This window comes from Camellia sinensis, chromosome 5 (genome assembly GCF_055761805.1).
Source record: "Camellia sinensis isolate YWXY chromosome 5, ASM5576180v1, whole genome shotgun sequence".
Taxonomy (NCBI): domain Eukaryota; kingdom Viridiplantae; phylum Streptophyta; class Magnoliopsida; order Ericales; family Theaceae; genus Camellia; species Camellia sinensis.
Genome location: NC_138965.1, coordinates 103107885 through 103122299, shown reverse-complemented (window position 1 = coordinate 103122299; position 14415 = coordinate 103107885). Strand labels below are relative to the sequence as shown.

General features: G+C 42.4%; 1 protein-coding gene across 1 annotated transcript; it reads left to right on the top strand.

Annotated features, from left to right (window-relative positions):
• The first annotated feature begins 904 nt into the window (after positions 1-904).
• Positions 905-14197, top strand: LOC145791578 (uncharacterized). Its single transcript, XM_082871943.1, has 2 exons — positions 905-1180; positions 13520-14197. Exons 1-2 carry the CDS (start codon positions 905-907, stop codon positions 14195-14197), a joined length of 954 nt encoding a protein of 317 aa, XP_082728069.1.
• Positions 14198-14415: the final 218 nt, after the last annotated feature.

Sequence of the window (14415 nt, the reverse complement as noted above, 5' to 3'; positions counted from 1 at the left end):
AATATCCAGGTCTTTCTAATTTGGATTAACTTGTTATAAAAATAATGAAAGATACAGTACATAAAATTAAGAATAAATGGTCAACAATTAAATAACCATTTATCATAAAAGTTTGTTGGGCTCTCACATGACAATTTTAGTTTTTTTTTAATTTTAATTAATTATTATTTTTTTAACATTACATTGTAATAGTTAAAAAATTTACCATCAATTTCATACCCCGAGAATGGGGTATTTTTGTCCACATAAAAGAAAATATCAAATTTATTAAATTTTTAAAAAACATTAAATTTATCTATACTTTTGTTCAACATTCTCCATACTAGTGGAAGTAAGTAAAGCTAATTATTGCTTTCTGTGGAGATGTATTTTGAGAATGACGCCACGTGGCCGAGGTGCCGCTAAGGAGTCGGCTGAAGCGCCATGTGGGCTAGGCACGTTGCCGAGGTTCGATGTGGCAATGCTGGAATCCGAGATATTTGGATAGGGGACAGGAGTCCTAGATAAGAGAGGACACTTAGTCTAGATAATGATAAGGCTCTCGAGGAGTTTATCCCTATCTAGCTAAGAGTCCGAGATAAACATTGTGCTTAAGTCCTATGAAGTGAGACTTTCTAGGGGACTAGGGCACTGTTGGCTATAAATGTGAGGCACCCCTGTGGGTCTAAGGCATGCTTTTACTTGTGCATTAAGTACTTGTTTGATATCTTTGAGAGATAAGATTGACTAACTTGATCGTTGGAATGCCCCTAGGTGGACGAGCCACCGAGGTATTCTTGTCTTCTTGTTGGTAGGTGCTTGTCTATTCTACTACGTGCTCTCCAGCTAAGTTCCCTATTTAGTTGTAAAGTCATAAATCGACACCCACAATTTGGCACAGTCTGTGGGAATTTAGTAAGGATAGATGGCAAACAATAGACAGGAAGTGAAGATGAAGGACGACATTCACGGTGAGGAGGAAGAACACATGGATTCCAATATTGGAGGGGGAAACAACAATGAAGAAGTGCATGGGGTAGATCCCAAGGTGACCAATGTCGTCCGGGATCGAAATGGGAATATGAAAGGCAACCGAGATGAGTACTACCATGAAGGCGATATTCAGGTATGGAATGATAGATGCTTGAGAAGGGATGAAGAGTTAAAGGAAATGGCGAAGAAGTTGACAGACTTGCAGACAGTAGTTGTAGACTCGACTTTCTTCGCGCCCCCTTTCGGAGAGCTCGAATTGGTCCTACAGTTCGGACTCCTGTCACGGTTCTGAATCTAATCTCACAAAGTGCAATATGAGACTGATAAACACCAAAGAGTCTAATCCGGTAGATCATTTTGAAAAATTAGATTTTAAATCAAATATTGCCAAAACTGGACTGCTTTGCCAGATTACAGAGTTGCCATCTAAATATTTTGTTTTTGGAAAATTTAGGAAACCCTAACTCATGCCAAAGGCCACGTGTCCGTCATCACCAAAGTTGCCTCGACTCGGGAACTTGGGTACGAGAGGGGAAGGTCCTGAAATGAGCACCCCCGCTCGACCGATCAAAGATCGGCCTCTACTATCATGATATGATGTTTTATAAACCTCATGTGTTCTTATCCAGTTATTAGCTAACTTTACTATGTGACGCACACAAGCAAGTATAGACTAAAATCGCAAGAATTTGAACGAATTCAACTCATGTTTGCTTTCGAAAATGGCCTGAATTTGCCACCCTCGTGTGGGCTAAAACGCGGATTTGCCACCCTCAAGTGGGCTTAAAACATGATTTGCCACTTCGCAAAGCGGGCTTAAAATTCACAATCATTGAATTATTCCAATTCAAACAACCAAGCCTTCATCCACAGTTAATCACTTAAGCAAATAGTCTCATGGCAAGCATGAAAAACATGGCAACACTCACACTCATGCAAGTATGCTAAAGCGTAAAACTTACAGTGTACTCCAAGCCAAAACAAAAGCTAGTTAGAAATAATGCATGATCCTAGCTATGCTAAGATCCCTAATGCAATACATGCAATAAAGCAATTAATAGGCTCGGCTACTAAGATAGCATATGAATGCAACAATTTGATAATATGCTTTGAAACACGTATTCAAATAAGTATTGAAATACGATGCAGTTTGAATGATGCACCGAGCCTCGGTGCATGGAAGACAAATGAATGATGCAAGCATGCAAGCATAAGGTATGCTAAACTGAAATTGTCCCTGCAGACACCCCATTTTTGACCATCCTCAAGACTTGGACGTCACCGTTTGAACACTCGGTGATCATCCATGTTTGTGTTCGTTTGGAGTTCCCGGAGGTCTCGGCTACGTGCCTTGCCTCAGGATCTCCGAATTCGACCGTTTAGTGTCTGGTTTTGCACCAAACACTTGCATTTTGCCTTGGAAGGGTAGGGAGTGCCTTATGAGGCATCCCCACACACCACCGGCCATGGCCAAAGGCCACCGGCTGGTTTTTGCTTCCACCGGCAATGTATATTGCCGGTCGGCACTATTTTTTGCCAAAATGGCATCTATGGCCGGCCGACTACTGTGCATCTGCTTTTGCAGATATTTTAAGACAGCTGTCTTGCTTTTTGCTCCCCTCCATACACGTGTATGGAGGGATCTCTCTCTTTAGAAGCTTGTCTTGTAAGCTTTACAAGACAATAAGCCCTATAAGAGAGGGTCTTCTCTCTTGTTGCAAGGGTTAGACACTTGAGATATTTTGGAGAGCTTAGATAGCCATTTTTAGGGTTCATGAGTTCTAGGGTTAGAAACCATACACTTTCTATCTCTATATCTCCCTCTTGTGTGTGTTTTAGTGTGTTTGTGTCTTACTATTGCACACAAACACATAGTGTTTCACCTTCACTTAGCTACTGAGGTTCTAAGAGGTTGGTTTTGAAGTTTTGGAGCTGTTTTCAACCTAGAATGAGCTGTTGGAGCATCATTGTTGAAGAGGTCTTCAAGGGTAAGAATCTTACCCCTTTTTACCCTATTTTTGCATCTTGTTTTTGCCTATCTTAAAATCGTTTTTGAGCTTAGTGTATAATACAAAAACGTTCTGTTTTTAGGCCCTCTAAATTGTTTGTTTAGAGTGTTTTGTGGTTTGGAGGTGTTTGATCCCTCTTAGGCCTTGAAAGGCCTCATTTTGTGCTATTTTGTGCAAGTTTCGAGACTTTGGTGTTTGGGCATCTTCACCACTGAAATCTTGAGGGATTTCAGTGGTGAAGATGGCGCCTTGAAGTCTCCAAAAGGGGAGGGCCATCCCCTCTCCTTGTTGTCCTTGAAACGGACCATTTTTGGCCTCTTGAGGGAGCATCTAGCTAAGCTTCATGTTGACCATGCCTTGGCTGTTTTTTATGCTTAATATGTCATAACATACCTCTGTCTTTTGTTGGTTTTGGTACACCATGCATGCTTAGCATACCTACCATGTAATGCCTTGTTATTGCCTTAATATGCCTTAGGTTGTTAGCCCTTGTTCAAGCATGTTTTAGGCTTAGTCTTGTGAAGTTTTTGTGCGTATTTTGCTATGTTCTAGGTCTGTCCATAGTTGTTTGGGTCAGATTTGGCATGCTTAGTATAGCCTCTTTGCATTCCGGCTTGTTGGCCTGAAGTATGTGAATGTATAGCATGACATTTTCGCATTGATTTGGTGATTTGGAACCATCCACTATGTCATTTCAGTCCCATTTGCATGCCTATATGTTTACCTTGGATGCATCTTTAATGCCTTGAAAGCTTGTGTAGCATGTTCCATGTTTTGGCCATTGTGCATGCTTTGAAATTGAGCCACTTAGATGTCATCTAGGGGGCCCCCTTGGCATAGTCTAGGTCTGTCTTGAACCTATCTTAATCCCTCTTAGCCTTGTGAGGCTTGGTTGGCTTAGCCATGGTTCAAGTCCCCTTGACTTGCTTCAAGTACTTGGACCATTTGCATGCTAATGTTTAGCCTATCTTGTTGCTTGGTTTGACACCATCCTAACATGATTTTCAATGCTTACCTTGCATGCTATTTGTCCATGATTGCTTCATTCAAATGTGCTTAGAAATAGCCCTTTGATGCTTAAGCATTTGTGCATGCGTGTATGTGTATTTTGGTCCCTTGTTTTGGTCACTTTAGCCACTGTTTTGGGCCTTATTAGAGCTGCCTAAATCATGTCTAAGTCCATCTTGCCATTAGTTGGCATTGCTACATGTGTGCTTGTATGCTTGCATAAGTGCCTTGCCATGCCATGTTGCATCCTTAGCTTATATGCCTAGGTTGCATAACATCTCGCATGCATGCCTTGTTCCTTGACTTGGTGATAGGAATTGGGCCTTGGTTTGTTTGTTTGGTTTGCATTTCATTTGACATGAAAATTGCACACTTGATTCTTTGGGCCATCATGCATGGAAATGCGTGATTGGTGGTCCGAGAATCGAGGCACATGTCCTTTTGAGTCACAAATATGATAGGGGACATGATTGGTGCATATATGCCTTGAATTGTGCTGCCATGCTTTGCCTTGCCCTCTGTTGCTGTCAATTGCAGATTCTGCAGGAACACTCTGCCGACCGGCAGTGCAAAGTGCCGACCGGCAATCCTCTCTCTGCCGATAGCTTCACCAATGGCCGGTGGCCACATCCCACTGCCGGTGGCAATCCCATTCGGCCGGTGGTGTTCCCCAGTGTCCAAGGAAGCAGTCCTGAGGTTTTGGCAGCCTCCAGAGGAGTAAAAGAAAGAAAACAGAGGCAGCCCATGCATGGCAGTGTATTTCCGAGCAGGATCGAGCATGCATTGCATCGAGCTCTTCTCCCAGGGCGGTTTATCTATTTTTCTAGCTTTAGTTAATTTGCTTAGCTGATTTGGCAATTTGTAATATTTAATTAGCTTACGTAGTTAATTAATTTGTATTATTTATTTGGTCCCTCCGAGCGAGGGCAAATCTGTAATAAGTGTGTGTGAGTGGTGTGTATGTCTTCCAATCCCCACTTCTTTCTTCCTTTTTACTTACCTGCTTTGATGGTTAGTATTAGGGCATGTTTAATTTAGCATACTTTATGCTATGCATGCATGCATTCATGCATTTGTATTGCATGCATTGGGCTCGGTACATCACGCTAACTGCATTTGTACTTCAATTCCAAATTGAATACGTGCATCAATTGATCGCATTTCACATGCCATGCTTAGGTTAGCCGGGCCTACTTTGATTGCACCCTGTGTGTGTTGCATTAGCCATTTTTAACACGAACTAGGACATGCATGTTTGCTAACTAGTTTATTGTTTTGGCACGGAGTACTATGTAAGTATTCTCGCTTTAGCATGTTGCATGCGTGTGAGTGTTGCCATGACAGTATGCTTGCCATGCGGCTAAATGTTTATGTGATAAACTGCTTGAATGCCTGTGGGTGAAGGTTGGATTGTTTGAGTTGAAAAAACTCGTTGAAATCCGTGTTTTAGCCTACTTGCGAGTAGCAAATTCCAAAGTGTTTTCTAAAAAAACAAAACGGATATGCAATGCTTATTTCCAACTTAGGCAATCTAGTCTATACTTGTTTGTTGTGCGCATAATATAGTAATTCTAGGCTAATAACTGGAATAAGAACACATAACGTTTTCAAAAACGGATATCACGGTTAGTAGAGGCCGATCTTCGGATCGGGCGAGAGGGGGTGCTCATAGCTGACCTTCCCCGATCGTACCCTAGCTCCCGAGCCGAGACAACTCCGGTGATGACGGACATGTGGCCTTCGGCACCGAGTCGGGGTTTCCTAAATTCTCCCATTTTAAAATATTTAGGTGGCGACTCTGTATCTGGCAAAGCAGTCCATGTTTGGCACTTCTTTCAAAAAATCTGTTTTCTCAAAACGATTTGCCGGATTTGGACTCTTTGGTTCAGACTTAGAACCGTGACGATTTGAGAGTCCGAGCTGTAGTGACCCCAAAAATGAACCGAACGGGACTCACCCTCCCGGGGCGTTCGGGGACGTCTACAGTCCCTAATCTAACCATAGAAAGCAGTTAAATAAAAGGGAGAAAGACGTGGGGTTGGAAGACATACACACACACACGCACGCTTATTACAACATTGCGCCCTCATGAAGGAAGGTCCGAATAAATAAGCTAAGCTACACTAAGCTAAGCTAATTATTACAAAACGAACTAATTAACTATTCTAAGCTAATTAATTGCAACACAATTGAATAACTAGCTATGCTAAGCTAATTAATATATTACAAAAAATATTAAACTAATTAATTACAACACATATATTAATTAGCTACAACTAGCTAATAAAGCAATAAAGTGGCCTCGCGGGCGAAGGATGTATGCATGCTTAGTTGGCTTCCTTCCGAAAATCCACCGCCTTGCCTTTGGATGCCTCTGTTTGCACTTTGCTTTGATCTCTGAATATTGCACCAATTTCTAGACTGCTTTTGCCCCAACACAGGAACATTCTGAACAACTTTTTCAGTGATGGCCGGTCGGCTACTGTAGACGCGCCTGCGGAGGGGGACCTCATGCTACTACAGTTCGGACTCGATTTGTATCACGGTTCTTAATCTGAACCAAAGAGTCCAAATCCGGCAAATCGTTTTGAGAAACAGATTTTTTGAAAAGAAGTGCCAAACATGGACTGCTTTGCCAGATACAGAGTCGCCACCTAAATATTTTAAAATGGGGAAATTTAGGAAACCCTGACTCGGTGCCGAAGGCCACGTGTCCGTCATCACCAAAGTTGCCTCGGCTCGGGAACTTGGGTACGATCGGGGAAGGTCAGTTATGAGCACCCCCTCTCGCCCGGTCTGAAGACCGGCCTCTACTAACCGTGATATCCAATTTTGAAAACGTTATATGTTCTTAATCCGATTATTAGCCTAGAATTACTATGTTATGCGCGCAGCAAACAAGTATAGACCAAATCGCCCAAATTGGAACAAAACATTTCATGTTTGTTTTGAAAATGGTTTGCTACTCGCAAGTAGGCTAAAATGCAGATTTTGCCACCCTCAAGTGGGCTTTTAGAAAAGATGATTTTGCCACTATCTAGTGGGCTTAAAACTCACAGTTTTAATGCATTATTCCAATTTAGGTAATTCAACCTCCATCCACAGGCATTCAAGCAGTTATATCACATAAGCAGCTAGCCTCATGGTAATCATACTGTCATGGCAACACTCACACGCATGCGATATGCTAAAGCATAAAAGCTTACCTAGTACTCTGAGCCAAAACAGAAACAGGTCAGTAATCATATGCATGATCCTAGTTCATGTTAAAAATGGCTAATGCAACACATGCAAAGATGCAATCTAAACAGGCTCGGCTATCCTAAAGATGGCATGTGAAATGCTGCAACTAACAAGTACTCAACTTGGGATTGAAATACAAGTGCAGTTAGCATGATGTGCCGAGCCCGGTGCATGTAAGACAAATGTATGGATGCACGCATGCTATCATACTGTTATGCTAATTTAAATATGCCCTAATCTACCATCATAAGCAGGTAAATAAAAGGGAAGAAAGAAGTGGGGATTGGAAGACATGCACACCATGCACACACACTTATTACAGACACGCCCTCACTCGGAGGGACCAAAATAATAATACAGCCCGAATAATTATTACAAAACTTCTAGTCTAATCAAAAAAAGGTGCCAAGGGAAGATGGCCGCAGCCCCCCGCCTTGGGATGCGTGAATAATGCACGTTCGATCCAACTTGCCCGGAAACTCGTTGCCATAGCACTACTGCCTCTGTTTTCACTGCCTTTTCTTCTCTGAAAACTTGTCAAAGTCCCGGAGAACCTTCTATGAGCATTGCAGAACATCATCGGCTGGGAGGAATAGCCACCGGCCGTGTACAATATCCATCGGCTGGAGATAAAGCTATCGGCACTGAATAAATAGCCGGTCGGCACTGAATGTTGCCGGTCGGCAGAAACTTCCTGCAGAAGACAATTTTGACAGCAACAAAGGACAGGCAGTGTATGGCATGAAATTTCAAGCAAATGTGTGCACCAACACATCCCTTATCATGCTTTTGACTCAAAGGGGTACGTTCCTTGATTCTCGGACCACCAATTGCGCATTTCGATGCGTGATGGTCCAAGAAACCAAGTATGCGCTTTGATTTAAAATGTCATGCAAACCAAACAAACACATAAAGCCCAACCTCTATCACATGATCAAGAGGCAAGGCATGCATGCCAATGCAATGCAACCTAGGTATGCAAACAAGAATACAAGCATGCTATGCAACTACATGGCATGCACAATGCTAACAACATAACATGCACAACGCTTTGAAACATGGCATACACAATGCAAGATGGGCTTACACCAATACAAGTGGACCTCAGCCACACTCACATAGGAGGCCTTAAGATGAAAATGAAGTGCCTCGAAATGCGTGCACACGGGCACGCAAACCGAGGCAATGGCATATGCAATGCAATGGCTAAAGTGGCATATAGAATGCAACATGGGCTTATACTAACATGAGAGAGCCTCAGCCACACTCACATAAGAGGCCGATGGATGAAAATGATGTGCCTCGAAATGCGTGCACGCGGGCACGCAAACCGAGGCAATGGCATACGCAATGCAAATGACATGGAAAATGATATGCAAACATGCTAATGGGATTTCAGCACTGAAAAGTGGGGGAAAACAGCCCCGAAATGAGGCGAAAACACACCCGATGCATGGAATCTCTCCCGAAATGCAAATTAGGCACATAGAATGAACTACAGCTATACAAAGCATGCATGATTGGTACATGGAATGAATAGACAGAAGCAAGGAAGCCTCAAAATAAGCATTTTTCTAGTACAAGTCATGGCCAAACAACAAGCAAAGATAGGGCAACAATGGCATGCAAAAATGGCCCCAAACATGAGGTTATGAAGCAACTCACAGCTGCTAACTCCAAACAGGTTAGGGCCCTTCAACAACATTGAAGAGGGGCCCAAAATAAGCCACTTTACAGAACTGTAAAAACCCAAAAACAGTATACAAACATGCTAGAAATGCAATGCAAAATGAGGCTCAAAAAGAGGCTATAACACAAAGTGTGCAAAATATTCAACAAACAGCTAATGACCCTTAATAAAACATGTTAAGAAGGTCAAAATAAGACCTTTTCTAGGCCTGTAAAAAGATCAAAAACGGAAGCACAATGGGCTGCCAAAGCATGCAAAAATGGGGACCAAAAGAGAGTATAAAGGCAAGTATAGCATGGAGGTCCCAAACAGTGTTGAGCCCTTCTTCAATGTTGAAGAGAGGCTCAAAATAAGCCTATTTACAGTTTACATCATGCTCCAAAACAGATCACACGCAAGCCAAAAATTCTATGCAAGATTATGGCATTCAAGGAGGATATTGAAGCAAGTGCAATATGGAGGGCTCAAATAGGGTTGAGCCCTTAGTGAAAGATGAAATACAGCTCAAAAGAAGGCTACTTTCAGTTTTGGCCGGAGCTCAAATATACCAGCAACTATGGCTTAGATATGATGCAAGAATAGGCTAGAAAAGGGAAGAAGAGGACTCACCTTTGTAGACCAATGAACCAGCAGCTTTTGGTTGAAGTTTGGGTGCTCCTAGCCTCTGCAAATGACCTCCAATGTGCTGGAATGAAGTGTAGGGGTGTGGTGCTATGGGTTGGTGAAGAAATGGCCCAAGAACAAGGGTATTTAATGATTGAATGAGAGAGATATGGAGAGAGATCAAGGGTTGTATGTATGTATGTATATCAGATATACATGGTATATCTTTGGTTTTTTTGCTTTAAACCATCCAACCTAGACAAAGGGAGAGGAATGGTGCTTATATAAGCAAGGGGAGCACTTAACTTACAAGCTAAGTAAAGGGAAATGGGTCAAAGGGGTTCAAGGCTTCTAGAGGAAGCTAAAATAGCTGGCCAAGCTTGGCCAAAGGGTTCAAGCTTCTAGAAGGTTAGGGGGTTCAAAGGGTGTGCAAAGGGTGCAAAACAGCCACACACGTGCATGGGGAGCAGGGTCTGTGCATTCCAGCTGCCACAGCTGGCATCCATTCAATCTGTAGAATACTCCGGAAGGTCATCGGCTAGCAAACTTGGTCGGTCGGCCATCTTTTCTTGCCGGTCGGCCATCTATTTTGCCGGTCGGCCATTTGTTTTGGCCGGTCGACAGGAAAAATCTGCTCTGCAAGTCCAACTTCAAACGGGCATAACTTCTTCATATGAACTCCTTTTCAGGTCAATCTTGTGTCAACATTGAAGCCCCGGAAGTAAGCTTTCCAATGGCACCAGCCTTGCATCAAAATTCCAACCGTGCAAAAAGTTATGCTTGTTTTAGTGAAGGCTGCTCAGTTTCGGTCCAACCGGGATGATGCCTAACTTCAACCAATCATATCTCCACCCTCCGGGCTTGGATTTGAGAGATTCTTGAATGAAAAATGAAGCCCCGGAAGTTTTCTTTCCAACGGTGGTGGCCTCATAGATTAACTCCAAGTGTACAGACAGATGAGCCCGATTCAGCGAGGGCTGCTCAACTCGCTTCTACCCAGATCCATGCCGAACTTCTCCCAAACTAGTTTTCTTCTTTCCTTTCCTCTCTTCTTCAACTCCAAACCCCTAAACAAAGTGTTTTGAAGGATTTGCCTCTCGCCTTGCCGAAGAAACTTAACATTTTCCCTGCATACCTTTCTCCGCCAAGCAAAACATCAGTGGTGCCCAAGTCTTAAGGGCGGTCAAAAATGGGGTGTCTACAGCTACCATAAGTGGCTGTCGGCCACCCTTTTCCTGGAATTCTCCCTTTTGCTACAACAGAGAGCAAACAGAGGCAAAGCAATGTATTCTCAAACAATATATGTATTATTACCCTCCTTATCATTTCTCAAGCTCAAAGGAGTGTAATTCTTGGCTCTCAAGCCACCAATCAAGCATTTTCAATGCATGATGGCCAAAGAGTCAAGCTTGTACAAAGTCAATGAATGCACAAATAAGACTCGAAGGACCACTACCCTATCATGCATGATCAATGGTGATAGAGACAAAGGAGATTAGCTCATTTCATCACTTTGAGTATGAAATGAACCAATCTACCTTGTGTTCAATATAACGTCCGATTGAACACATGCAATGCAACTACAACATGCTTATGTTGCTCAAATTTTACTTTCCTTGTTTTGTTTACACATTTTAGATTACTGATTAGTCCTTTAACCGATTAAGTCCAATGTGAGAGTCCTCTAATTAGAAAGGTGGCCTAAACCACAAGTGTCTTGAGCATGAAAGAGGCCATATAATGTTGGATAGGAGGAACCCTCAAGAGAGGGTTAAAACCATTAGACATGAGAGCCTCAAGTTCACACTCAAGCCAACAAGAGGCTCAAGACCACTTTCAAAGAAAATTAAAAAAGTGAAGAATAGAGGGAGGTTGCTGACTTTTCAGTGCTAAAATGGCATGAAAAATAGCACTAAATCATGCAAGCAACACATGCACAACATGTTCAAAAGCCAAAAGCATTAAACTAGTGAAGAGTATTACACTAGAGGCATGCAATATCAAGCTCGAATGACCAAACCAGCTCAAAATAGAGCTGAAACATGCTAAAACAGTGGCTAAAACATGCTGACATTGAAGCATAAAAGGCAAGAAAAACATACTCATTTGTTAGCTCGCAAACAAGGCTCAAAACACAACTCTCAAAAGCAAAGAAAGAGTGAAATAAGTGAGAGTGTGATAGAGCTATATGCAATGAAATCACATGTTAAATGATGCTACAACATGCAATCATCTCATGCAAAACATGTTAGAGGCCTTAAAACACTAAGCTAGTGAAGGCATTTACACTATAGCTATACAAAACATGAGTCATATGACCAAGAAAGCTCAAAATAGAGCTAAATCATGCCAAATTATAGGCTGAAACATGCTAAGATCAAGTCACAAAAAGGTAGAAAAACATGGTCACATGTTAGGCTATCTACACTTGCAAACAAGACACAAGGAGGAGAGGTCACCCCCTCCTATTTTGGACCTCAAAACCAAGTTTTTGCCACTGAAATTCCCCTGGAATTCAATGGTTTTAAAGAAGTTTGACTTTAGTATGTTAAAAGATGATGTAAGAAGCTCACAAGCTAAGGAATAAAAGGGAGAAACAACCCCCTAACACAAAATAGGCTCAAACCAACATGTTAAGGCCTAAAAAATAGTGTAGTTAAAAACCAGGCCAAAAATAGTGTAAAAAGATGGCAAAGCAAGCAACTAAAACAAAGCTTATAAGGTAAAGTCTTATACCTTTGAAGCACAGCACTAAATAGGTGCAATTCTGAGCTCAAACCAACCTTAGGAGCTCCAAATAAGCCTCAAAGAACCTCAGCTCCAAGATGAAGATGTTTGGCTAAGGGTCTTAGTGCAAATGTGTAGAGAACTCTCACTTTCAAGCACAAAATAGAAAGAGAGAGAGGATTCTAGAGAGAGAGTGAGAGGAAATTTACTCACAAATTTTTGTAACCCCTCAAATGGGGGAGAGACCCCCCATTACATAGAAAAACAAGCCAAAGGCTTGCCTTCATCCCTCCATACACGTGTATCGAGATGAGCATCAGTGATCAACAGCTGGCAAACAAATATCTGAAAAAGGAGAAAAATGGCCGCCGGCCATCAATGTAGCCAATCGGCCATCAACATAGCTGATCGGCCACCACTGGTGGCCGGCAGGCACAAGTCATGGCTGGCAGGCTAAGGGGATGGTTGATAGGTCACTCTCTCCTCCAGAAGTGAAGCAACAAGCTCTTGGCCCACAACCAAGCACAAAACAGACAAGATTAGAGGCTCCAAGGCAAGGCGCTCAGCCGAGACCTTCAGGGACTCAAAACGAACACGAGAGAGCACAATCATCGGGTGTTCAAATGATAACATCCAAGTCTTGAGGACAGTCAAAAATGGGGTGTCTACAGTAGTCAACTTTATGATGTAGAACAATGTGATGCAACCAGCATTTCTCTTGCAAAATGCACCGGCACCAATAGCTAAAGTCGATGCCCAAAAGGGAGGACAGAAGGCAGTACCAACTGTCCCATAACATGCTAAGCGACAAGGAAATTCATATCGGCAATCACGAGATGCCAGGTGGATAGAGTCAATGCGGAGGAAGTCTCAAAGGACACCACGAACCAAGGGTACCTACGTCAAGGGATCTCGGCAGATCCATGGGCAAGGCCTTTATTTCGATGATGCAGGGGACGTGGAGAAGTCCAAGAGAACGTACCCTTACATAGGAAGCAACGCGCCGAAAAGGCTGAAGTTGACTAACAGTTGAGCTCCCGGACAAACGAAGGAGGACCTGAAAAATTACCTCCGTAGGAAGAGACACGATGCCGAGATCACATCTAACGCCCAGCCGAAGACACCATTCTCAGTGGAGTTGGATGTTTTCAAAGCACCGAAAAGGTTTAGCATGCCGAGGTTTCAGATCTATGATGGTGAGTTTGACCTGAACTTTTATATCTGTTTATACTTAAATTCAATGGCTTTGTGGAGTGGGAATGAGCAGCTACTGTGTAAGGTGTTCCCATCGTCATTTGGGGAAATAGCATCCGATTGGTCTCATAAACTCCCGAAAGGATGTGCGAAGAGTTGGAAAGGCTTGGTCGAGATGTTTGTGGTCAGGTTTGTTATAAACAGATTGCAACCACTGAGGGTAGGCTCCCTATTGGCTTTAAAGATTAGCGATAGTGAAAGTCGTAAGGCCTACGCCAAGAGGTACTATGAGGTTTACGACAGGATCTCGGCTTGTAATCAGGAACTTGCAGTCGTGTCTTTTAAGAACGACTTGGATGATGATTGCCCACTCCAGCAATCACTTGCAAAGACTCTCCCGAAGAATATGGAAAAACTAAAGGCGTGGATTGAAAAATATGCCAAGGTAGAGGAAGACAGAAAGGCAAAAATAACAAGCACCATGAAAGAAGAGAATAGAAACGGCTCACCTAAACGCAGCCGAGGCGCCGATAGACCGGTGGTAGGCTTAAGGGCAATACAGGCAGTAAATATAGTTTTCAAGATTCCCATTTACAAGATTTTAGAGAGAATCAGGAATCAATCATACTACAGAGCACCGCAGAAGGTCCTGGCAGAATACATTGGTAAGAGCCCTAGAAAGCACTATGCCTACCATGAGGAAACCAGACACATGACCCAGGGATGCCAGGCTCTGAAGTCACACCTGTGAGAATCTAAATTTTTAGACAACTAATTAGTTTGTTAATAACAATATTAAGTCAATTAATAGTGATTATTAAATTATCAAATTTTAGTGTTAATAACATCATGATCAATACCAATGTTAAATTCCTTTAAATAATATTATTTATCATCCTATGGAAAAAAAATAACAAAATAAATAAATAAAATTCTACAACTAATGCAGTTGTGAAAACTAAATGGATT